This window comes from Phyllobates terribilis, unplaced genomic scaffold, assembly GCF_046119375.1.
Source record: "Phyllobates terribilis strain yellow unplaced genomic scaffold, ASM4611937v1 Scaffold_11__3_contigs__length_659146591, whole genome shotgun sequence".
Taxonomy (NCBI): domain Eukaryota; kingdom Metazoa; phylum Chordata; class Amphibia; order Anura; family Dendrobatidae; genus Phyllobates; species Phyllobates terribilis.
The window spans coordinates 507,577,102-507,603,296 of NW_027362771.1; the positions used below are offsets into that span (position 1 = coordinate 507,577,102).

Below are 26,195 nucleotides of genomic sequence, written 5' to 3' on the forward strand. Positions count from 1 at the left end.
GCTGTTCCAGCGATGTTGGCGCCGAGTCTCCAGGCACAGACCTCTGGAGGTGCGAGTCCTGGAGCCCATTAGCGGGACACCACTTGTCACATGAGCGCTGCAGACCCAGCTTCACTGTGGGAAGTGAGTAGAAGTTTTTTTTTTTCTTTTTATATATCACTTGAGGATTGACAGCATTTAAGAAGGGGTTGTCCAACTGTGTGACAACCCCTTTAAGGCCTCACAGCAGCACAAAGTTTACCATGGAGCTTCTTACTATGGAGGCCACGTGCTTAAATAAAATATGTATCTGATCTATAAAGCTACAGAATGCAGGTGTAGGGATGTAAACCAGATCCAGAATACAACCATGTGCTTGAGCCTTAGAAGGGTATTCCCATCTCCAAGATCCTATCCCAATATGTAGTAGGTGTAATAACATTAGAAAATACCTCCAATTAGAAATGTGGTATAGTTCTTCTGATTTGCTATGTTGCTTACCCCATGTGCAGGGCAGTGCAGTAGCTTAGGTATCCATGGTTATGATCACTAACAGCTAACTCACTGTCACTATATGAATGGTCGTAACCATGGATACCTAAGCTACTGCAATGCCCTGCACATGGGGTAAGTGACATAGCGAATCAGAAGAACTATACTACATTTCTAATTGGAGATATTTGCTATTATTACACCTACTACATATTGGGATAGGATCTTCGAGATGGGAATACCCCTTTAATGCCAAGATTTGCCAGACCTACAAAATACTACTGATGTGTACCAATCAATGAATATTGACATTATGCCAGGTTTTTCCTCCAATCAAGAAAGATGCAACATAAACAAGATTAAGAATTTCACGTTTCGGGGCTTTGTTTTTTTTTGTTTTTTTTAAATCTTTTAATTACACAGGAATATAATACTTCCCGTCCGTTCCCAAATAAGTCTCGTTTAATCACCGAAGATAAAAATCCTTGAGAAATAAATCCGGTGAGGATTAATTCCTAGGCACCTTCTTGACAGAAAACAAACGAAAAAAAAACAACAAACAAACCAAAAAAAAACCCCATGGAATTAGAAATATCAGAGATATTGGTTTTCACATACAGGCTCAGATCATGTCACATTTTTTTTTTTGTTTTCCTAATGAAAAAGTTTTACACGTTCAAATCGGAGAGTGATCGAAGCCCTCGACTCATTCAGCAATTTTATAAAGGCAAAAAAAAAAAATATATAGGAACCTATTAAAAATGGTTGATATTCACATGAATGTAAACAAAAAGGGGACAAGATTGGCAGACAGTGTATACAATCTGAACAGTATGAAAGCAAATTTTTTCGAAGGCTTCATCTTAAGGACAAAAAAAAAAAAAAAGGAAGAAATGTAACCTTCACAAACACAGCGTCACAAATTTTGTACAGTTAGATTTATAATACATCTCAAATCATTCTAGGAATGCACGCTAAAACTGCACACTACTTCAGTGAAAGAAAAAAGAAAATAGACTTTGTGCAATTTGCTGCCCAAAATGGCAGTGATCCCTGCATTGTATTTTTTTTTTTTTTTTATTATTATTATTATTTCAAAAGGATCTTAACCCCTTTTAATCGCCAAAAGGTGTAGGCTAGCAAGGCTTGGCTGTTCTCCTCAAGAGAGACCGGGTTAAGTAACAGTTACATATAAAAAAAAAAATTAAAATAATGAAAAAAGGAAGGCAAAAATTGGCAAACATCCAGCATCTCTAGTATTTTTTTTTTTTGTAGTTTGTGTTGTTATCGGGTGGATGATAATGTCATGATTAAAAAAATGTTACTTTCTGTTGTTTTAATAAATATTCTGTTTCTGACATCTGCACTGACATGATTACAGAATGGTATCAAAGTAAACAACTGGGCCCGCAGCGGGCCGCCGGGTGCGTATGAAGTCCTTCCTCTCATTGCGTTTGGTATCCAGCCATACGATAGCCTGTTTGGTTTGTGATCAAGGTCCCATTCTGCCCGGGGGTAGGTTGCACGCCATAATTTGGTCCCATCCATGCTGTTGCGGATGACGGTGTTTGACTACAAACAAGAAAAGAGGTATTATATAAAGTGTAAGGTTAGAAGACATACTCACCTTCGTAGTAAAACCTCATGTATAAAACAAGAAGGTGTTTGATTTGCCTACAAAACCCAGATTATGAATGCAGAAAGGAATTTATCTGTTTGGTTGCGATTGATAAAAATGATGAGGTTTTTTAATATGAGGTCCAATGCACACAATGAGTTAACCTTTGTTTAGTCCAAGTGGGTGTTAGAGAGTTTTTACTGTGTGGGCGTGTACTTCTTCTCCCTGTATGACGCAGACCAATCATAAGTAGGCAGCAACACACTAGAGAAAGAACACGCCCCCACAATAGCTTCGGTTTCTCAGTGTGAGAGATGTAATGCAGGGCTGTGGAGTCAAGCCCATTTTGGTGGAGTTGCAGTCGGTATAAAATGGACCGACTCAGACAATATATAATAAATTGGGTACAGTAATTCAATGCAATTTGTGGGGAATATATTTTCATAAGAATTTGGGAACGTTATGAAATGTCCTATAAATGTCTGTCCTATTCCTGATCTAAGGGTCTAGACTTTTAGCGGAGATGAATCTGTGCTACAGTAAATTTAGCACTTAAAACATGAGCCATGTATGAGGGAGTCGGAGTCATGGAAATTGTGGAGTCGGAGGTTTGGCTTACCGACTCCACAGCCCTGATGTAATGATACAACTCTGATCTCTTGGTCTAACCTCTGCCATGATTAGAAAGTGCTGTAAGATAACAGCACAATATGTCTCATACCTTTCAAATAGGGATCCTTTAAGTAAAGGGACAGCACAGCTGAGTTTAGCTGTGCCAGATTACAAACCCTTATATCAGCTCTTTCTCTCATAGCATTGTCAGCTCTGCTGTACTGCATCTTCCTCAACTTTGACACATGGTAAGGTTTTTAAATATTAGACAGTGTAGGACCGTCCCGAACGCGTTCACCTTGTCGATGGAGGGACAGCTTATATACCATTTTTGATCAAAAGCAGTGCTACTAAAAACCCTATTTTATTTAAATGCACTTGCTTACTTATTTATTTACTTACAGCAGGGTTTTTGTTCATTTTGCTTCTTGTAGGTTTATCTTCCTCCACACTGCCTGACTAAAGACGAGTCACGCTTATGTCAGTTGCTCTCACAGCATCTTGTAATCGCTCTGCAGTGCTGCAGTGAGAGGAGAGTCGGGCGTCATTAAATCTCACACAGGAGTAGGTTGTGGTGTTCTCACTGTAAAGCGATTACAAGTCTCCCTTAGCATTACAATGCCATTCCAGCGATTACAAGTTTTCCCTTAGACAGAAGTGTGATGATGACATTCCAGACAGGCAGTGCTACTAGTGCACTTTATATTCATGCAGGAGGTTAGACCAGGAGATCAGGGCTGTATCATTACATCTCATACTGAGACACCTAATCTATTGTGGGAAAAGTGTTTTTTTTTTGTTTTTTTTTGCTGTGTTGCTGCCTGCTTATGATCGGTTAGCAGCATACAGGATGAAGAAGTACACGCCCCAGTGAACACCTTCTGACTAGGGCATGGTGAGCTTCTGAAGAAACACGTTATAACCAAATGTTTAACCAGTACAGCAGTGCTCTGTTCATCAGTAGAACCCCATATTAAGGAGAAGCAGCCTGTAAAAGCAGTGTTGCTGCCGCTCATATATATAGCAAAAGACCACTACATTATTGGATAGTAATATCCCTTTTAAAAAAAACTTCAATAAACCTTTTGAAAACAGTAGAAAACACCCACTTTAAACCTTTATTTGAGATGCATAGAACTTTAATTATTTCTATATATGCAAATATATATACATAGCCCAAGTCTGAACATAACTAAAAATCAGCTGAAATGGGCAGATTTGTCCCCTACATGACTAAGGGTTTGTGCATACGGCATCTTAAAGGCGGTCATTTTTCTTAAGCTGATTCCCCGGTGTATTTTCAGATTTTTTACAGTGTCTTTAACTCTACATTTTCTACAGGTATAAAAAGCGGGTGTCTTCAGCTTGTATGGATAGGTCAGTTCTTATAACGCCTTCAGGGTTTCTGAACATGACATAAGATGAACCATGTGCACAGAAATGTCATTTTGAAGTTGCTGTGTATTATTGTTCATGTTATGGGGCACTTTAGCAGCTCTCATTCAAGTGGATTCCAGGAGGAATCTGCCTGAAGAAGACGCCATGTGCATATAGCCTTAGTTGGCTGAGTGCTGGCCGCATGGAGCTGGATATCCCTGCAGGGCAGAGTAAATGCACAGCAGCCCTTTACAGTACCTATTACACCATCACTTACCTAAATCCCTGCTGATTCCACGCTTGGCCATAGACTCCATAAGCAGGCACCTGCCAACCATTGGGCATATACTGGCCTATTTGCTGGGTACCTCCATACCACTGCCCCCACTGTCCATAGGGAGGAGGAAAGCTAATTTGGCTTTGCTGGGGAAACAAAATAAAAGACCGTTAAAAAAAAAACAAACAAAAAAAAAAAACACACATGAGTAATGCGGAACACAGTAAATTAATATAAAAGGCACGTGCACACTATCATTATTTGGTCAGTATTTTACATCAGTATTTTTAAGCCAAAACCAGGAGTGGGTGTAATACCGAAGTGATGATGTGTTTCTATTATACTTTTCCTCTGATTGTTCCGCTCCTGATTTTCGCTTACAAATACTGAGGTAAAAACTGACCAAATACTAAACATGCCAACGTGGCCTAAGACTTGATGGTCTAGAAATGTGGATAATCTGTCATCCAAGAAAATCCGATTAAAGGGAATCTGTCAGTAGGATCAACCCTCCTAAGTCATTTATATGGGCATAAAATGCATAGGAAGCTGAATAAAATGGTACCTTGATATCTGTGATCTGATGTCTTATTCCAGAGAAATCCACATTTTTCTTATATGTAAATGAGCGGTTAAGATCTATGGGCCGGACACTGATGTCCATGAAAATCTGCCTCCAGATCTTATTAGATATAAAAGGAGAGCTACCAGTGTGAGACAAGTAACTAACACTGAACAGAAGAAATTAAATTTGTCTTCTTGCAAACACATTTGCTGCAGCTCTCACAGCTCTGCTGTATTGTAGCCCTTTCTGCCTGTGAGCTGGAGGCTGAGAGGAACCGGCAGATGTGTCAGGTATAATCACACACAGCTCTGCAGTGAGATCAGGAGAGCAGAGAGTAACCATTACATATCACACTGGTCATGTATAATAATCCCTGGAGGCAGAGTTATCTTCCAGGCATCATCCTCCCCAGAGCCTGGAAGACGTCATTTATATAAAGTTATAAAAGAGGATTTATCCACAACAACATCTGACATGAGGCACACAGGCATCACTCTCCTCAGCAGTCTATAACCTGTATGCCCATATTAATAGTTTAGATAGGTCAAATGTGCTGACAGACTAAGGCCACATTCAGTATTTGTAAGCCAAAACCAGGAGTGGGTAAAAAATGCAAAAGGAGCGAGCTATGTGGATAACGCAGGAGGCGTCCTCCATGACAATCAGAGCAGGAGGATCGAGATCAGCAGCCGGGAGGAGGGATAGACACCTCAGCAAGGACGCCTATCGGACTGGACCGGCAGGGTTTACATAGAGCGCGGGAGAATTTCAAAAGGTTTTTAGGGGAGTATACAGGGAAGGAGGGGAAGGGGGTTATATACAACTTTATGGAATACAGCACAGGCGCTGATTATGATGCTAGTCTTAGTTAAGACATGAAAAAAAACTGGTGACAGGTTCCCTTTAAAGGAATAAAATTTGTCAGGAGGGCCTCTTTAATACTCTATCAAAAAATGACAAATGAATGATAGGTGTGCTATCTATTGGCTAACCGGAGACATTTAGAAAATGTCAAAGCACTAAAACTGAGGTTGATCTTACAGATGAATGGTAGATTGGGGAGATGCCAGAAGTGCCCATGTGACTACGGGACAGTGCCCATGTAAGGCTACGTTCACAGGTCCAGTCACCATCAGTTAGATGGGATCCAGCAGCAATCTATGGGCAAAATTTGTGCAGACAACTTTTTGTCCAGCTAAAACAACTGATTTCAACTGGATCAGGGTTTTTTTTTTAACACTGAAGTGTATGGAAAATGGATCCACTAAATAGCCATCTGTTTTCTTCCATTTGTAGCAGACCTGGTTTTTGCTTACCGGACCTGATGACTGTAGAATGGATGGGTACTTGACAGTTCCCATTTCCTGTAATCATCTGAAACTGATCCATAGACTTCAATATTAAAAAAATGGATCCAATTTCAATCAGTTTTTTAGCCGGACAAAAAAAAGTTGTGTCTGAGACCTTTTTTTTTCCTGCCAAGATAGCACTGCTGCTGGTTCCGTTCTAACGGATGATTACTGGACATGTGAACTTGCCTTACAGGCCATAGTACGGGAGCAGGCCCGGGGGTCAGTGAGGTGGTCTTATCCATACTCCGGTCTTACTCTCACTGTCATTCCTAGATTTACATTTCAGGATCAACGTTTTTACATCTGTCGTACCGTGACCGGGTCCAAATAGGTGTTCACCCATCAGTGCGTAGTGTATGTCTGTATATGGTACTGTGCCATTTGTTATTTGTATACGGCTGTCACATAACTCTTAATGCGGCCTGAACTGACAAAATCTTACCTGTTGCACAGTATTCAGCATGTCGGGTGTCTCTTTGCCCCAGTAACATTTTACCACGTGACCTTCAATGGTGGTCCCATTCACACTCACTATAGCATGGGCTGCACTTTCATGAGCATTAAACCTATAAACACAAGATTTGCTTCATTACACCCAGTATTCAGTGTGACCAGCATGACAAAAGCAAAAAAAAACACAACCTAGGATTTTTTTTTTTTTTTTACTTGTGTTGGGCTTTGAAGAAGATTAAAGGGGTAGATTGGCCACACATCAGGTGGTGAGCGGGGCTGGTGCCCTCACATAGACATTTGCCGGCCTTTGTGGGCGAGCAGTGGGCATTGCGCCCTTGTCCCACTCTGATGCGTAGGACAGGGGTGCGCCAGCAGATATCTGCAGACCTGAAGTCATCGGCCCTGGTCATGTGTTAATAAGCAGCAGCAGATTACCACTTTGAAGGCCATTTTAAAATTGATGGTCTATTCTTCAACTAGGCAGACATTATTACATTACTGGGGGTTTGTCTGTTGGCTCCACCATATAGACTGTAATGGTGCCGGCAGAGCGAACGTGCACTCTGCCGTGCATTATTTTACACTCCCGAAAATTATGCACATCAGAGGGCATGTTCGCTCTGCCGGCACCATTACAGTCTATGGCACTGTCGGCGCATACGCCTGGATCCCATTTTGAGGGGGGGGTTCAGACATATACCCCGACACGACCAGTGAAAGCACCCCAGGTCGCAACAGTTTGTAGATTATACCTATGTAGGATAAACGGATATTCCCATGTGATTGTGTGTGTAGATTAACACCACCATTTAAGACGTGGACAGAGTATACCTCATCTTACCAGTCAAATTCAGAATGAAAAGGGTTTTTTTTGCCAATAAGCCATCAAAATATTAACAGACTTCCCAAATTTCCAATAATAACTTTTGTATCCTGCTATGGCAAGCGGCAAGAAACAGCAACTGAACTTATAAGTAAATGTAAAGTTTTGCTTTAATTTCAGCTTAAAAATAATGGTCTTAACTTACCGTACAAACGAGTACCCTTTATCTGGGAAGACACGGACTTCCATTATTTGGCCGAAAGGAGAGAAGGTCTGACGCATGAGTTGTTCTAGGATAGGGACATAAGGTTAGATGCATGAACCTTACACAGACCACATAAATCAGGAATAAATATATGGCGCCTACCTGATAACCCGGATGTGACCCCTCCACAGTACACGGTGCAGTTGCTTGGGCTGGACTGGTTCACCACTTCTTCATAGGACAACTGTTTAGTATTGGCTGAAAGGGAAGCAGGAAGTTTGTTTTTTTTGTACAGAATTAAAGGGAATCTGTCAGGTGATTCATGCTGCCCAAACCACAGGCAGCATGGATCACAGCCTGGCGTATTAATCTCTGAAATGACCCAGAAAGTACAATTTAAAGATCTGACCAGACTACAAAAAGCAAACCAGACTAGTTGTGCTCCGTTTCAGACCAGCTCCACAATGCTGGTACTGTAATAGGCCTGAGATTTTACACCTGGAAACATCCACGTCCTGTGCAACATGGGGACCGTCACATACACTTACATTCGTAGGTGCTCTTTGGAGCTGGTGGTTTTCTTGTGGCCCAGTTAGTTCTTATCTGTCGACCTCCAAGCCATTGCCCTCCCATTTGTGCAATGGCGTTTTCTGCATCCTGTGGACAAAATGGAAAACGGGGAGGTAATGTCTTTGTCTTTGCTATAGATGAGTGAACCCGAAAGTCTTCTGCAATGTTAGGAGTTGTGGGAGAGGCAGGGGGGCGCAGAGAGGCAGGGGGGCGCAGAGAGGCAGGGGGGCGCACAAGCTCAGGTTCCCATTCTTTTCAATGGAATTTTGGTACAGTTCTGGTAGCCAAACCGAACTTGGGAATAAAGGTAGAGTACCAGAACTTTCATGGGTCCGCTCATCCCTAGTCTTTACAGCTCATGGCAAGACAACTGGATACAAATGAGAAAAATGAAAACGTACCCATTTATTGAAGAAGGACACAAAGCCGTAGCCTTTAGATTTTCCTGTTGTCATGTCCTTTACCACCCGCGCATCTCTGAAATAAAAAACACCTTTTGTTTAATGAGGAAATCAAGACTAGAGAAACATATAGAGATAAAGGGAAGCAAAATCACAACAGACCACACAGTGCCCCCGAAATTACTCTTCCATCTTTTATAACGTAGCCAAAGAAGGAAGTGTCGGCAAATGAAAAATCGTAAAGCGGTCCTCTTAATTCTCTGTGGAAGCTGAGACTAAAAGCTTCTAACTAAAGCAAGAGGAGGGGGATCAATGACACGTAATCAGGTGTACATGCAAATCAACCAGGTCTAAGGACACACGGACACACACTACAGCTGCTCCCACTCACAACATGGCTACTTCCACATCAAGCATGGGCTCAAGCAAGCGGCTGAAAATCGGCTCTTTTATCCTAAGCCTAGCTTGTACACCTCCGGAGTCACATGACTTCTATTTTAACTCTTTCAGTGCAGAAGAGACCTGCAACAATGGTGCTCTGCAGACCACCCCAAGCTGTGAAAAAGTTAAACCATGCAATTTTCATCCTGGTCATCGCAAACACATTCTAAAATTACTCAATGGAAATAATAAAACGGAAAATAGGAAAAATGATATATATATATATATATATGTATGTAAAAAAAATAGGAATTAAAAAAAAGGGCATACGTGGCCTGTTAACTGAATTCTCAGGTCAATGCGTTAACCCCCTTTTTGGTCTGTGGCCAGCTGTAAATTTTGAGAAATTAAATATTAAAAGCCAGTTAACAGTAAGAAAAGAAAAAAATGCAATAGTGAAGATTATTTGTAAGAGAGGTTCGGAGAACGCAGTATGTAAGCTAGAGGAGATGCAGGTTACACAGTAAAGGCGGAAGAGGCTGGATTGGGGTTTTGGTTTTTTTACTTACGATATTCTCCCAAAAGGTCCAAAGGCAGCTTTTATGTCATCGGTGGTTATCTCGGGGCTCAAATCACCAACAAAAACATGGAAATGATCTTGTTGGGAGAAGGAGATGGGAACAGGGTGAAAGGGGAAAACAACAATTTCACATTTACAAGTCTGACAAATGACACAATCTATTCAGCTGATCGCTCATTAGCTGCAGTAACACTACAATGTGACAGCAGGAAAACCGGCAAAAATAAAGAGATTAGCCCCAAACCAGATACCAGTGCTATCACATCTTACTAACCATAGCCCCAATACAAGTGGTTATAAGAGATAGGAGAGGGAAAGGCTAGAAAGGACCAGAAGTACAGGCCTGTGCTACGCAGTGGCAGAGCCATGCTCTGCTATAGAGCTCTGCAGGAGGATGAAGGGTCATGGATTATAGGGCAAGGGTTGGTAGACTAAAAGCCATGTCAAAAGTAAAAGTGCTGCAAGTGCCGTAATGAAGGAGGCCAATGTTATGATGGCTGCACCTCGGAGCAGAAGGAATGACCATGGTGGCAGATTACTACTCTCACCATTCTCTCGGCAGCTGAGCATTACCATCTACAGTGCTGACAAGTCAGATGCTGAGGATTGCCACAGCCAAAGAGATGGGGTGGTTTACTGCCTGTTAGATCTTCCCAAGGCTACTAACCAGCAGCTCACTGGTCTGATAAAGGGAAAGCACTTTACAAAACTCGTAGTGTAGGGGTTAGACTTGGCACCCCCCCCCCCCCCCCATGTACAGATGCCATACATCCAGCCACTGAAACAGTGTATGGAGGGCAAGATCACCTCCCTGTCACAGTTTAGTGGCCGCAGATCGGTTCCGATTCTCTTTAAAACGAGCTGATCTGCAGAACGTGGCAGCGGCCACTGAACAGTGAGAGAGCTGTGGTCTTCTGCTCCATACATCTCTTACAAGTGGCCGGAGGTGAGAGACTGCTCTGGGAATGCTGGGTGTTACCCCCTAGGTCATAGCTGATCAAGTACATAAAAACATTGCTAAGTTTTTATGATCTACCCAATAAATATAACATTTAAGGGGAATCTGTCAGCGGGTTTTTACTATGTAATCTGAGGACAACATGAAGTAGGGGTTAAAACACTGAATTCAAGGATGTGTCACTTATCAGGCGGTGTGCTGTTTACTTACAGTGAAGGTTTTATCACTAGGTCATTACCGTTGCTGTGACTAGTGCCAAGCTGTCCAACTCCGCCCCCTCCTGTGATAAGCAGCTGTCAATAGACTATGTATATACAGATGGGCAGGGTTAGCTTTCTCAGCTCTGCTGCACTGTATATCTAAGAACTCTGATAGTGTACTGGGTGCAGCAGTTGTGATACTAAGTGATACATTGCTGGAATCAGGATCCCTTATCCTACATTATGCTGCTCACAGATGAGGTAGCAAAAACCTGGTGAAATTCCCTTTAAAGTAGCACTCCCAATACTTTTTTTTCTTAACTAAACCAGTGTAAATGTGTATGTAATGTAGTATAAGTGTGTTATATACTCATCAATCACAGTTTTCCCCGGTCCACTTCTATTCTGTCTGGCCGGCTTCACTGTGATCTATGTGCGAGTCAGAAGTCACTTTTACAACGACTCCTCGTTCTGTGAACCGCAAGTCAGAATAAAAGAGGAGGAGGAACAGCGCTGGAAACCAGTGATTGGTGACTATAATAACACACTTACGCTACATTACACACATTTTCAAAGGTTTAGCTAGGAATAAGTTATTGGCAGTGCTTAATTAAAGGTGTTAAATGCCCTTTAAGCTAATTTTTCCTACATAGTAACTGAGGTATGTACAGCGTCCTGGGATTAAGAGAACTTTGTAATAAGTCATTTACCGTATCTCCTTAATACATCGAAATTGCTCCAAAGGCAGCGCTTAATTTTAGGCAAACCCCCAGGACATGATCATCTTTCCCCTGTGTCTTGCGGTAACGTGAAATCCGCTTTTTACTGACAGCCTTTGTGGGGAATGAAAGCTCATACACCGCAGATAATCAATATTGCCCAAAATATAATTATGAAGTTTAGAATCAGCATGAAAATACCTTCTGCTTCAAGGACAGGCTTTTTTTATTAATTTGGAATTGCGCCTCCTGGCTCCTTACAGCACCCCATAGCCTCAATAGGTTAGAGGTGCACGTTAACACCTGCCCTGTCAATAGACGCTCCAGAGCTGCGCTGTAATATGGCACTATAGGAGGTAAACTAGGGTTGCAGGACTTGCTGGGTTTACTCTATGATCCCGCTGCTGCCAAAGTAACTGAAAAGAAAGTAAGCAGCTCGGGTGGGTGATGGCAGAAGAGAGGAGAGTAAAGGAAGAGCCTGACTTTTGCTGGTCACCCGAAAAAGACTGAATTTTTATCTGTAAGAAGACACAATTACCTTGAGAACGCAGTGTGCTGACAACGGAACTACCTGATGACAAAGATTAGATTTGTTCTTAAATATATTATAGCACAAACACGGCAAAACAAGTCATCTACGGCAGCGTTTCTCAACCCTCTTGTTTTCTACCAAATGCCTCCATTCTGTTCCTGTCTTTTTTTTTTTTCTTTCAATGCATGTTAATGAAGCTAGGAAAGACGACCCAGGACTTCTCCTAGATACAGTACTACAATGCGTGGGTTGAGAAACGCTGATCTAATCATTATCAAAGTTTTGATCTAATAAATGACAGTTCTTCGATAGTTACTTTTACTTGTTACGTTAATAATGTACGCCAGGTAGAAGAGGCGGAGGGGAACTTACTGTTTGAGTCTTTCTTCTGGCTGCTAGGAGTGGTTGCCCAGTTGACCTTGACTTCCTATGGGAATGAGATGAAGACAGAAAATATGGATCATCAGAAAATAACTCATCTGTAGCAGACATGGCAGAAATATTATAGATATGAGTGTACCTTGCCCATTATTTTGCGGCCGTTCATAGCAGCTAGAGATGCAGCAGCATGGCGGTGTTCAAAGAACTCCACAAAACAGTAAGGGTCGTTACCAGCAGTCTATAGAATAATGAAAAAAGTTAGAAGCAGAAACCATAGAAAACTACAGGGTTCACACAGCGGCATAGTGCACGATTAAAGGGGCTCACCAGGACTTAGCTGTCATGAATATCAGCTGTGGGGGGACGGACCCCAGCATCACAGCTACTGCGGTGGCTGCTTGTACACGGCGCGGGGCCCTATACTAAGTAGTGGGCATTTTCAGGCCGACAGTTCAGTCGCCATTGAAGTGAAAGGAATTGGTCGTCATTAAAAAAGAAGCTGTAGTATTTAACTGCTCTTCAGACGTAATGCACCATACCCATATAACAAAGATGGCCAAAATATCGACCAATACCTCATATATTATTATATACATTTTAGCACTTTTTTATTCCAGAGTGCAGCCAAGCCCATCAGTGCTGGCATTGTAAACTAGGGTGTCTATTATCATGGGGTGCACTTAGATAGATTAGGCGGGCCGTCCGGTACTAATAGTATTGGCGTAACTAATAGGCTGTAAGCTGGATACGGTGCAATACCCAGGTGTGAACAGTGCACTATACAAGCCACTTTGTGTGCAATTCTAATACTAAGCAAATCACCCCCTCCATTAAATGGTATGTTGTGAGTGATTGTCTCATCAGGATTTTACGCCTGTATAGCTGCCATCTTTGTTACATGGGTTTGCTGCACCCTGGTAGTGCATTAGGTCTGAAGAACTGAGCAGGTAAATACTGCTCCTTTTTTGCGGTGTTTTTTTCTTGAATCTTGTGGGAATTTTAATTATTATTGCGGCTTTGCTTTTTGTGGAATTGGTCGTCAATGTCTAAGTTCTTGACTGATTCTGTAAGGAGAGCCTACCATAAACTTCCAGCATCAGTGTAAGATCCAGCACGACAACTATACTAGTAAATATAACTGTATCAAGATTAACAACGGTCCCCAACCTCGTATGCCCCCAATTTTCTGGAGGCTCGAAGTGTAAGACATGATCCTTTTCAGATGGTGAACAGGAAACGATCAGGACTGTGTGGAGAGCTCCCCGCGGAGTACAGAGGGCTCCTTGATCAGTAACCCAGAGCGGAGGCTCGCTATAGGAGTACTATGAGAGCGACTGTATGTGGCCACTAATCTTAGAGCTCACAGCGCGGAGCGTCACTGAAAAACGTGGCAAATAATGAACTCACTTAAAATAAAGAAAACAAAATGTCAATTTGGCCCAAAAACCAATGTTGGGGAGTGAGACTTTTTGGTCATGTGTTTTCCCCTGGACGAGTTGTGCACGTTGATACCCATGTAATCTGCTGTACGTGGATCCACAGAGGGAGCCACTGTCCATACACTGCTGGTCCCCTGCCCTTAGCTTCGGTATCTACTCTCAGTTTGCTTTTACTACAAAAAACGTTATTGCTTTGTTCTCAACTTGTCTTCAGGCGTGCACCTATCCCCAGCCTCCTGCTTGCCACGTGAGAGTCGCTCCTGAATGACTGACAGCTCAGGCCAGCGCATGCTTGAGCCTTGCTCTCAGATGCTATATGTTGCATTGTATTGTTTTTAATGTCTGTACTTAATTGTAAAGTGCTGCTGAATATGTTGGCGCTATATAAATAAAAAAATATTATTATTAGGGGAGCAGTGAAGCCGGCTGGACCCAGAGAAGGACTTACAACAGAAAAGAGCTCATTAGCACTGTGCTCCTTGCCTAGGAAACACGCAACCTCTGATGAACAGCAGAGGTGGCCGGTAACCAAGGCAACGAGCAGTGAACAATAAAATAATAAATCCTTATGTTTTTGAGAACACCGGATTAGTAAACAGTAAAGTTGCTTGTTTTCAAAATTTAGCCCAATTATGATGCTGGTAAATCCACTTTTATATCTTTTTGCTGCTCTAATCAAAGCCAGCACTACTGGAGCAGCATGTGAGGGATCTCTATGGTGGAATAGCAGGAAACATTTACTGCACTTCATGTCTCCAGCGTGTGTTGCAATCAGTCAATGTAAACTCCATTGCCCAATAGACAAACACTGTATTATCACTCTTGCTTTAAGCAGGTTCCTGAGAAATGATTATTCTTGAGGAGATATTCTGGTGTAAACAGCGTGTCCTGTACGCTCATCTACTCACATCCATAATCATCTTGCAGCTTTTGCACTGACCAATCTGGCTGAACACTTGAAGAATCAGAGCCTCGGTAACATCCCTAGACAGGTTCCCCACGTAGCTAGAATAGAAAAAAAGGAAAATTACCCACAAAGAACAACAAACCATACAACGAGCAGTCATGTAATAATACAGAGGCTGAAATCCCTGTACATAAGCATACAATGCTCAGACCGGTGGAGGCCGGGCCGCACCCCGCAGAGCTGGGATATAGGGTTGCTCAGGACACGTAATATTCTCAGGGCTGGGACAGTATACATCATATTTACTTTGTGTGCAATAAAAGTGTGATTGGCTAACCAGAAATTATTACTATCATGTGTGTTGGTCTTTATAAAACTCAAAACATCGACACCGTTACTGTTTCCATCACAGATGGATCTAAAACACATTAGATATGCACGATCAGACAATATAATCCCATAGTATGACAGCATAAAGCACAAAATATCATGCTGAAAGAAAATCCCTTTACAAGATCAAGAAGTATTGTTAAAGGGAACCAGTCATGTAAAAAAAAACGCTATAAGCCTGCAGATATGGGGTTAATCTGCAGGTAATAGCGTTCTGAAACTGCCCAGCACTGAGAGCCCCACTGCCAGGAGGAGATGAACTTTATTCCCCCTGGCAACCTCGGGGCTTCACTCAGAGGGGTACAGCTGATGCGGCCTCAGTCACCCCTCAGTGCATAATGTGGTGGTGGCTGTGACCATGCCCCAGCACTGACAGACAGCCAGCTCTGCACTGATGCACTGCTGAGCCGGCTGTCAGTCAGGGCCGGGAGCTCCATCACAGCCACCGCTCACTATGTACTGAGCGGTGACTGAAGCCATGCTGGCCGCACCCCTATGACTGAAAGCCCAAGGCTGTCAGGAGGAATAAAGTTAATTTCCTCCAGGCAGTGGGGATCTCGAGCAGATGCTGGGCAGCTTCAGAACGCCATTACCTGCAGATTAACCCCATATCTGCAGGTTAAGTGTTTTTTTTACATGACCAGTTCCCTTTAAAATACCATACCCCAACATGATGTACCATAACTGCGGCGATGAACAACGTGCAAAACAAAAAGATTAAAGGGAAAGTGTAAACGGAAAGTTACAGTGCCTATTATTTAAGGGGGTCATCTGGCATTTTATATTGATGACCTCTCCTTAGGATAGGTTATCTATATCAGATGTATGGTGGTGCGACCCCCGACCCCCACCGATCAGCTATTCTCGGTGCCACTGGCAACCAAAAGGGGTTGGTTGTGGAGTGGAACTACAGCTCCGTCATCTGACTAGTGGCCACAGCGGGGCGCCCTAGTGCACATTATCGGGGCCACAGCGGGGCGCCCTAGTGCACATTAGCGGGGCCACAGCGGGGCGCCCTAGTGCACATTAGCGGGGCCACAGCGGGGCGCCCTAGTGCACATTAGCGGGGCCACAGCGGGGCGCCCTAGTGCACATTAGCGGGGCCACAGCGGGGGCGCTCTAGTGCACATTATTGGGTCTTCAGCTGCTCTGCTCCTAGAACAGGTTGGTGGATTTGAAAAAGAAAAAAAAAATCAGAATTCTCAGAACACTGGGAATAAAATAAGAGCACAGACTGCCCACTTTTGACCTGGTGAACGGCCCCCCTTTACATTTTTTTTCTAATTATGGCAATGTTTTTAGTTTCCATATCACAATCTGGATTAAAACATGGAAAATATAAATCTTGCAAATTTCACACTGACCGCGGAGACCATTTTAGACTAACTTCCTGTTACAGGAAATCCAAACTTATGTTACCAGCAATGGACGGACTCTGATCCGGTCTTTTGTATTGAAGCTTCTAATGAGCGTGTGCAAATCTCATTGTGGAAGGTGGGGAGCAGTGACATCGCCTACTGTGATTGTTGGCTGCTGTGATATCAGCTTTGTACAACAGTGCTACCAGTCATTGTAATCCTACCTCTGATGGCAAGGAAACTGCTGAAAACTCTGGCTATGTGCACACAGTGCGTTTTTGGTGCGTTGTGCATTTTTTTTATCAGAGCAGAAATGAGCCAAAAATGCATTGTGAAAAAAAGGTGTGTGCATTAGATTTCCGAAATTTCATAGACTTTGCTGGTACTGTAAAACACAGCTGAAAAACTGCATAAAAAAGCAGCAAAAACAAAACAAACGCAAAGTGTGAACACAGCCTTATAGTACCAGAAAAGTGAATGAGATTTCCGAAGTCTTAGGCACATGCTGCTTATTTGCTCCTTGCAGATTTGAACTTTTAAAGATTTTTTTTTTCCCTTCATAAATGCAGAATGTCAGTTCTTAGCATTTCTGCTGTGTTTTTTTACCCATGAATGGGGAAACAAACGTAAAAACGCAGCATCTTTCCGGCCAACAGTTAGGTTTTTGCAGTAGAAAAACACTAAGGCTATGTTCACACTTGGCGTTTCTGTGTTTTCTTCTATCAGCCAAAACCTTCACTCTTGGTAGTAAAAAAGCAGGTAATAAAACACAGTAGGCAGATTACATGTCTGATTTGTCTACAGTACATGTTCATAAAGTTACGGTAGCTTTATTCACCAAAACACTGCAAAAATGGAGCACAAAGGTTATGATGTTTTTACACTATCTCATTTTTTTCTATGGGTGAAAAAACCCTCTGAAAGTCTTGACCTGCTGCAGATTTACAGAAACGCTGCAGTGCCCAAATTCAGTCAGAAGACATCATGTGTGTGCATATTTCTAAAATCTCAGAGCTTTTGCTGGTAACGTAAAAAACAGTTTATTTTCTGCAGAAAAAAACACCACGTGTGAACTTAGCCTTATAGTCCTAAGGCTATGTGCCCACAATGCAGAAATGCTCCGAATTTTTCCTGAGCGTTTCTGCATCTCCCTGGCAGAAAAAACGCATGCGGATTGTGCATGCGGATTGTGCATGCGGATTGTGCATGCGGATTGTACATGCGTTTTTCCTGCCAGGGACATGCTAATGTGAAGCGTTCTTCACATGCATTTCCGCATGCGGGTTGACAAGCGCTTTCCAAGCGATTTTAGCATCACTTGGAAAGTGCTTGACAACTTGGTCACACTATATAAATCCATGCAACCGGCATGGATTTATATAGTGTGACCGAAAGAATGGTAAAAAATAAATCTATACTTACCTTCTGATGGCCCCCGGTGTCTTGCTTCCCTCCGTTCTCCCTTGCCGGCAGCTCGTGGTACACTGAAGGACCTGCCGACGTCAGCATCGCGTGACCCGTCATATGACTATGACATCAGCGCAGGTCCTTCATTCCATCGCGATCTGCCGGCATGAGAGGACGAGCGCACCGCGGGCCATCAGAAGGTAGGTATAACATTTTTTATTTTATTCTTTTTTTTACAGTTTCTATGGTACCCAGGTCCGGAGGAGAGTCTCCTCTCCTCTAGACCTGGGTACCATCCGCACATTGGAACGAGTGGAATGCGCATCTACATATACAGTGATGTGGATTACATGCGTTCTAATGCGAGTCAATGGCGGCGAAAACGCAGCGCTTCCGCAAAATAATTGGTAGTGCTGCGTTTTTTTCCGCAATGATAATCCGCAGCGTAAAATTCCGCAGCACGTATACAGCACACAGGATTATCATTGGGGGACATGGCAGACCTTCTACCATGCGTTTTTGCCGCTGCGGAAACGCTTAAAAAACGCATCGTGGGCACACAGCCTTATAGTCCTACGGGTATGTGCACAATGTGCGTTTTCCGCTAGGTAATCCGTGTGCCAGATAATGCAATGACAATCCTGAAGTTTCCTGACAGGATAGTCATTGCGTTTAAATCTGCAGCATGTCAATTCTTTGCGCATTTCTGCAGCGTTTTTCACCCATAGACTTGAATTGAGTCAGTCAAATCGGCATAAAAAAAATAAATATAAAAAAAGTCTAAAAATATTTGCGGATTTGACTGACTCAATTCATGTCAATAGTCAAAAACGCACAAAGAATTGCCCGTGGAAGACTACTCCTCCCATAATCCGACGGCCGCTCCCACTGACAATAGCAGGATCAGGCGCGGCTGAAGAGAGATGTCTCCTCAGCCGGCATCTGTGCACTGTGTGGGGAAAAAAAGTATATATATAAAAAAACACATTCTCACCTGTACCCCAAGTGTCCCACGGCGATCTGATCACCCAAAAATACACTGACGGGAGCGTGATCGCTCCCAGCAGTGTATAGCGCTGAGTTGCCGCACTGAGGTCACTGGAGTTCAAACAGCTGAAGATCAGCTGAGAGCTCCGGTAACCTCACTTACGGCATCAGTGCTGTGTGAGAATTTTCCCACACAACATGAGGCAGTAAGTGAGGTCACCGGCGCTCTCAGCTAATTGAACTCCAGTGACCTCAGTCCTGCACCACAGCGTTATACACTGACCGGATTGATTACACTCCTGTCAGTGTATACAGTGCTGTGTTCTACAACAGTGACATCAGGGATTGCTGATGTGACTGCTGTAGTGCTGAAGTGACCTGGATTGTCGTGGGACACTGTGGATTACGTCATCACGGCGGACAGGTGAGGGATATTGTTTATTTTTTATTTTTGGTTTCTTACAGGAGACTAGGGCATCAAGGATTGGGATTTAGGTGAGTATACAGTGTTTTTTATTTGTAAATAAAAGATTAAAACCGTGTGGACTTTTATTTAAAATAAAAGACTTTATTCTGGCAGTGCCTTTATTTTAAAAACTTCAAAAACCTTACTACGGGGTTAGTAATGGCGGAATCCTTCATTACTAACCTGGGCTTCATGTCAGCTGCCAATACAAGGCTGACATGGACCCCAACCCTATTACCCCATTTGCCACCACACCAGGGCAAGTGGGAAAGTGGGGAGGCTAAGCGCCAGATTTGGCGCATCTTATGGATGGGCCAGTTCTGAGGCCGCGGAGGATTGATATTATTAGCCTCGGAGGGGGCTAGTATCCATGGACCCTTCCCTGGCTATTAATATCAGCTCACAGCTGTCTGCCTAGCCTTTGCTGGTTAGATTTTTCTCTGGGGTCCCCCTGTAATCTAGCCAGTAAAGGCTAAGCAAACAGCTGTGAGCTGTTATTAATAGCCAGGGAACATTTTTGGCTAATGGCCCCTTCCCTGGCTACTAATATCAGCTCCCAGTGGTCGGCTTTCCCTCTACTGGTTATGAAAAGGACGCGAAAGCCCATGCCATTTTTTTAAATTTTAGGCTATGTACCCACGATCCAGAAGTAGCAGCACTTTTGGACAGCATATTTTTACTGTGTTCTACTGAATGCAGATAAATCCACATGAATGCGGATTTATCGCATTCAATACATTCTAGTGGTCAAATTTCTGTTGCGGAGACTAGCGACTCCACAAGTGAATTTCACATGCTGCGGTCCTGAAAGACACGCCACATGTCAGTGTCTGTGAGTGATTTGCAGCCTCTGATGCACGCATAGTGGACATGGGATTTCTAGAAATCCCATCCACTATGCTGTAACATCTGGCCACTGCATAAACACCCAGCATTTCCTGATCATGGGCACATACCCAAACTCACCCGTAGCATGTCAAATTCTGTAGCGGAGACTCTAGTCTCCGCTGCAGATTTTGACCGATTGAAATATCATTATATGCGGTGGATCGCATGTATTCACAAAATAAGTGTGGCATTAGAACACTGACAAAATATGCTGAGTCCAAAGCGCTGTTAGTTGTTGATTGTGGGGATGTAGGGGCTAACAAAACTGCCAGGGAACATGGTGGCCTAATGGGCCCTTCCTAGGCTAAAAATAGCAACTCTCAGCTGCCCCAGAAATAACATGAATGGGAATTAATGCTAATGCAATTAGGGTTTACGGGATTAAGTGTCGCTGACACCAAGCCATTTGTTTAGTGACGAAGAGGTGTCAACCAAACACCCTCATTACTAAACAAAGATTTTTTTCAAGCAGTGTGTTTATTTCAAAACCTCTACTATGGGGTGTCTTATTGACGCCTCTTCATTACTAACCTGGGCTTCATGTCAGCTGCCAATACAAGGCTGACATCAACCCCAACCCTATTACGCCACCGCACCAGGGCAAGTGGGAGGTGCGAGGCTAAATGCCAGAATTGGCGCATCTTACGGATGCACCATTTCTAGGGCCGCTTAGGGCTGATATTCTTAGCTTCGGAGGGGGCCAGTATCCATTGCTCCTTTCCTGGCTATTAATATCAGCTCACAGCTGTCTGTTTACCCTTTGCTGGTTAGATTTTTCTCTGGGGTCCCCCAGTAATCTAGCCAGTAAACGCTAAGCAAACAGCTGTGAACTGTTATTAATAGCCAGGGAACATCTTTGGCTTATGGCTCCTTCCCTAGCTAGTAATATTAGCCCCCAGAGGTCGGCTTTCCCTCTACTGGTTATGAAAATGACATGGGAGCCCACACCTTTTTCATTTAATTCATTTATAAAGAAAACCCATGCCCACTGTACTTGTTTTTGACGCTGCTTAAACTTACCCACAGCATGTCAATTTCTGTAGCAGAGACGCTAGTGTCCGCTGCAGATTTCGTCCGATTGCAACGCCATTACATGCAGTGGATCTGCATGTACGGACAAAACAAGTGCAGTATTAGATCGCAGTGTTTTGGACGCAGCGAAAATACGCTGCGTCCAAAGTGCTGCTGGTTGGTGATCGTGGGGGCTGTGAGCTGTTATTACTAGCTAGGTAACATGCTGGCCTAATGGCCCCTTCCTAGGCTAAAAGCAGCAGCCCTCAGCTGCCCCAGAAATGACACTTCATATTTGAATGGGATTAGTTGTCACTGACACCAAATCCTTGGTTTAGTGATGAAGAGGTATGAACCAGACACCCTCATTACTAAACCTGGAAGTAAAGAGTTAACTAAACAGACATTCTTTAATCATTTAGCAACCAATATACTCACCCCAGGTCCGACGGTAATCTAAGGGTTTAATAATAATAATCTTTATTTTTATATAGCGCTAACATATTCCGCAGCGCTTTACATACATTATCGTCGCTGTCCCCATCGGGGCTCACAATCTAAATTTCCTATCAGTATGTCTTTGGAGTGTGGGAGGAAACCGGAGAACCCGGAGGAAACCCACGCAAACACGGGGAGAACATACAAACTCCTTGCAGATGTTGTTCTTGGTGGGATTTAAACCCAGGACCCCAGCGCTGCAAGGCTGCAGTGATAACCACTGCGCCACCATGCCGCCCAGATTGGATTGGAAGAAGTGGGACCCCAAGCGATTGGGAATTTATTCCATATCCTGAGGATTGGGGATAACTTTCAAACTTGGCACAACCCTTAATATGGGGTTAATCAGTTTGCTACTATTTGCCAGTTTCCTGGCAGAATAGGGACAACAATGTGGTTTTCCTACTAAAGGCCTGATTCATTAATGAATTTGCACCTGTTTTACGTCATCTTTAGTGTTTTGCGCCTTTTTTTCTTTTTACGCCATACTCATCGTTTCATTTTTCGCCTTTTTTAAAGTCACTTTTTAGTGTGCTCATTTCCGTTGTATTTTAGGTCGCCTCTGTGGGAGGGGTTTAGGGTTTTTAGCAGATTCATCTATTGCGACTTTTTGAAAAGTCACAAAATTAGGCACAAATGCACTCCAGTCTCCCCCACCCCATCCAGGAGTGAGTTTATGTACTTCTGAAACTTTGTTGCAAACTTTACCTCAATTTAGAGGAACATGCAACTTTTTAGGTTAAAATTTTGCAACACAGGTTAACAAAGCACATTTTTTTGGCAAAATTCTTGCACTGCATGAGCAATTTTGATTAATTTGGTGCAAAACACATTTTTGACTACCACAAGAGAAGAAAAAAAAAAGTGACTGGAAATGAGAAATCGGCCCAATGAGTTGCATTTTGTAGGCATAAAAAAACACAAGTTTTTGCCCAGAAACAACATCTGTATATAACCTTAGAAATACTTTGCGTTAATGCTGCTGGAGAAGGAGTCCCCATGTTTCACTCTCCTATTACTGTAGGAAATTCTGTTTTATTCCATTCTGACAAGGGTCCGCTAGGCGGTGCTTCAGCTGAGAAGCGTCCTGAGACTTGCCCATGAAGCCCTTCCCCTCTGGTCTGGATTGAGAGCTCTGGGGTTCCCCTGCAACCGGGCTCTGTATACCTGGAAGATACAGGAGGATGCCAAGCTGTCATTCAAGACCAGAGGGGGAGGGTGTAATGGGCAAAACTCCAGGCACTTCCTGGCATGATGGTGGCCCAGCAGGGGCAGAAGAGAATCTCATTTTCTCCATTCTGACAGCACAACAAACTGCAACGTAAGAATGTTTGGAGAGTAACTAAACTGAAATATTGTGTGATATGTAGTAGCCCCTCCTGCCCTGTTAATTGATGAAGGTCCAAGATCAGGGAACCCCAATATTCACCGACACCAAGGGTAGGAAACACTCAGCTTATCCTTCAGCGAGCCAGAGATGTATGTGGCCTCTTGGGCCATGTTTACAGTTTGGTTTTTTTTCAAGTGTTCTATAACCATGAGAATTTCAAGTGGAAACTGCTTCAGTAGAGGCTTCTTATTTGGGACATTTTTGGACAAGTTTTTCTTTTCCATAAAAGGGGTTGTCCAAAATGTTTTGTCCTGATAAAATAAAAAAAAGCTTATACTCACCTCCCGTGCTGGCGCCGTTCACGCGGTGTCAGCTCTCGCGGTCCCGGGGCTTCAGTGCTGCTGTTGTGACACCAGCAGCCAATCAGCGCTGGTGTCACTGTCCTCGCCTTCGGGCAAATAGAACATGAAGAGGAAGTCTGGCTGCAGCTAATCTCTGACTTCCTCTTCATGGTCAATTCGACAGGAGGCGAGGTCAGTGACGCCAGCGCTGATTGGGCGCCAGGGTCACAACAACAGCACGGGAGCCCCGGGAAGAGCGAGTGCCGACACTGCGGGAACGGCAAGGGAGCATAAGGTTTATTATTTTATGGGGGTCAAGCGAGGGGGATGAACAGGGGTTGTTCAAGTAGTGGACACCTTCTTTAAAGAAGTTGTCCACTACTTGAACAACTCCTTCTCATACCCCAGGTTTGGCCCCAATAAAATAATAAAGCTTATACTCCCCTCCCGTACTGGCGCCATTCCAGTGGTGTCGGCACTCATGTTCCCAGGGCTCCCGTTCGGTTGTTTGGGAGCCAGAGCTCATGTGTCACAACAACTGGACGAGAGCCCTGGGATCACAAGTGCTGACACCGCAGGAACGGCACAGGCACGGGAGGAGAGAATAAGCTTTTTTTTTTATTATTTTATCGACGCCAAACACTTATCAAGAAGGGGTTGACCTAAGTGTGGACAAGCCCTTCAAAGAGGTATTCCCATCTCCAAGATCCTATTCCCAACCTGTAATAGATGTAATGATAATAATATTAGCAGATACCTCCAGTTAGAAACGTGGTAGTTTTTAAGATTCGCTATGTGGCTTACCCTATGTGCAGGGCACTGCAGTAGCTTAGGTATCTATGGTTATGACCACTGAGAGCTGTCACTATATGAGCAAAGCTACTGCACTGCCCTGCACATGGCGTAAGCGACAAAGTGAATCAGAAGAACTATACTACATTTCTAATTGGAGGTATCTGCTAATATTACTACACCTACTACATTTTGGGTCAGGATCTTGGAGATATGAATACCTATTTAAGCAGATTTGAAGTATTTTGTTTCCTGCAGCCTTCTGACCGCTCCGTGCCTACTTTGAAGCAGATTCCATCAGGAGGCATTTCACAGAAGTTTCTCTAAACCTCATGAAAAAGAGAAAAAAAAAAGTTCATGAACCACAAAAAGGATTTTTCACATAAATGAATAGAAAGCGTTTCCACACAATTGCTGAAGAAAAAACAGACCCAAAAATTCAGTGTGAACATAGCCTAAGAGCAGTTTTACACATCTTAGTACGGACGCTGGGGCTCCTCACTTGACCTCAGTAGCCATCTTTGAAGCTAGTGAGGTCGGACTCAGACCCCGCAATCTGTACATCGCCGTCCGTACTTGAACACACGGGTGCGAGAGCGGCCAACGACTTTCTACTGAGCCTGATCTGCACTCTGCTAACCCAAAAATATTTCATAGTGAAGTTACCCTTTAAACTTGCTGTCACTGTGTGGGAACAATTTGATAAGAAAAAAAAAATGTGTGGACAGACTATGAGAATCACAGGAGGGATAACAGGAGGAAGATGGATGACACACGTGTAGATTTACAAGGGGAAATCACAGAAAACAGTGAACAGAGGATGGAACAATGAAACACACGGGGATTTCCATCCTCTCCGCCATCAGTGTTTGATCTGTGGGTACAGCGCCCATCGGTGAGGTGTCAGCACTACTATTACATGAAAAATACAAGGTATAAGGCGACCATGGCCCTTTCCTTCTAGGTAACGTGTGATCTGATGCCACGGACAGGACGTCCTGACCACATCCTCCTGTGAGCGCTACAGCATCTAACAGACGAAGCCTGGAGCATCAGCCACAACACCCAATCACGGCCTAGCTTACATCCTCTACACACAGGTTACACAATGAAAGCGGCGATCCAATTGGTCGCTTTATATCACATATGCTCTGCACAACAGCCAATCACGGCCTAGCTTACATCCTCTACACATGGGTTACACAATGAAAGCGGCGTTCTAATTGGTCGTTTTATATCACATATGCTCTGCACAACAGCCAATCACGACTCAGCTTCTATCCTTCGCATACCGGCCACACAATGAAAGCAGCGATACTATTGGTCGCTTTATGTCACATATGCTCTGCACAACAGCCAATCACGGCCTAACTTACATCCTCCGCACACCGGTCACACAATGAAAGCAGCAATCCAATTGGTCGCTTTATATCACATATGCTCTGCACAACAGCCAATCACGGCCTAACTAACATCCTCCGCACACCGGTCACACAATGAAAGCGGCGATCCTATTGGTGGCTCTCTATCACATATGTTCTATCTACATGCGCCCCCGCAGCCGTTGTCAGTGGCCAGGACAGCGCATTCGGGCCCAGGTCACATCGGGTAAAAGTGGCGCTGAGGCCTGAGTAACTCACAGGGTCCTGGGCATCTCGTCCTCCATGGCTCCAGGCTCCGGGTCCCCCTCTGCTCTAAGGGACCCGGCGGGAAAGTAAACCTTGTGGGTTAAGTCCGAGCTGGACCGATGAATGTCGGCGGCAATAAAGGACACCGGACGCCGTTGTCTGCCGCTTTGTGTAGCCGCTCTCCACTGCCTCTCACCGCCCCGGCCTGGAACAATGCAAGAGAAACCGTCACCACAAGATGGCGGCGGAGGAGAGCGGCGCATGCGCGGAGCAAGGAC

At 43.8% G+C, this 26,195-nt stretch overlaps 1 protein-coding gene across 1 annotated transcript; it reads right to left on the reverse strand.

The window, feature by feature from the left end:
- Window positions 1–1,792: 1,792 nt before the first annotated feature.
- On the reverse strand, window positions 1,793–26,195 carry TIA1 (TIA1 cytotoxic granule associated RNA binding protein). Its single transcript, XM_073653592.1, has 13 exons — window positions 25,930–26,195; window positions 14,823–14,919; window positions 12,615–12,713; window positions 12,467–12,521; window positions 12,101–12,133; window positions 9,675–9,762; window positions 8,725–8,800; window positions 8,302–8,410; window positions 7,916–8,011; window positions 7,754–7,838; window positions 6,715–6,838; window positions 4,356–4,501; window positions 1,793–2,043 (listed from the first exon to the last, which is right to left on the reverse strand). Exons 1-13 carry the CDS (start codon window positions 26,178–26,180, stop codon window positions 1,917–1,919), a joined length of 1,386 nt encoding a protein of 461 aa, XP_073509693.1. The 5' UTR covers window positions 26,181–26,195; the 3' UTR covers window positions 1,793–1,916.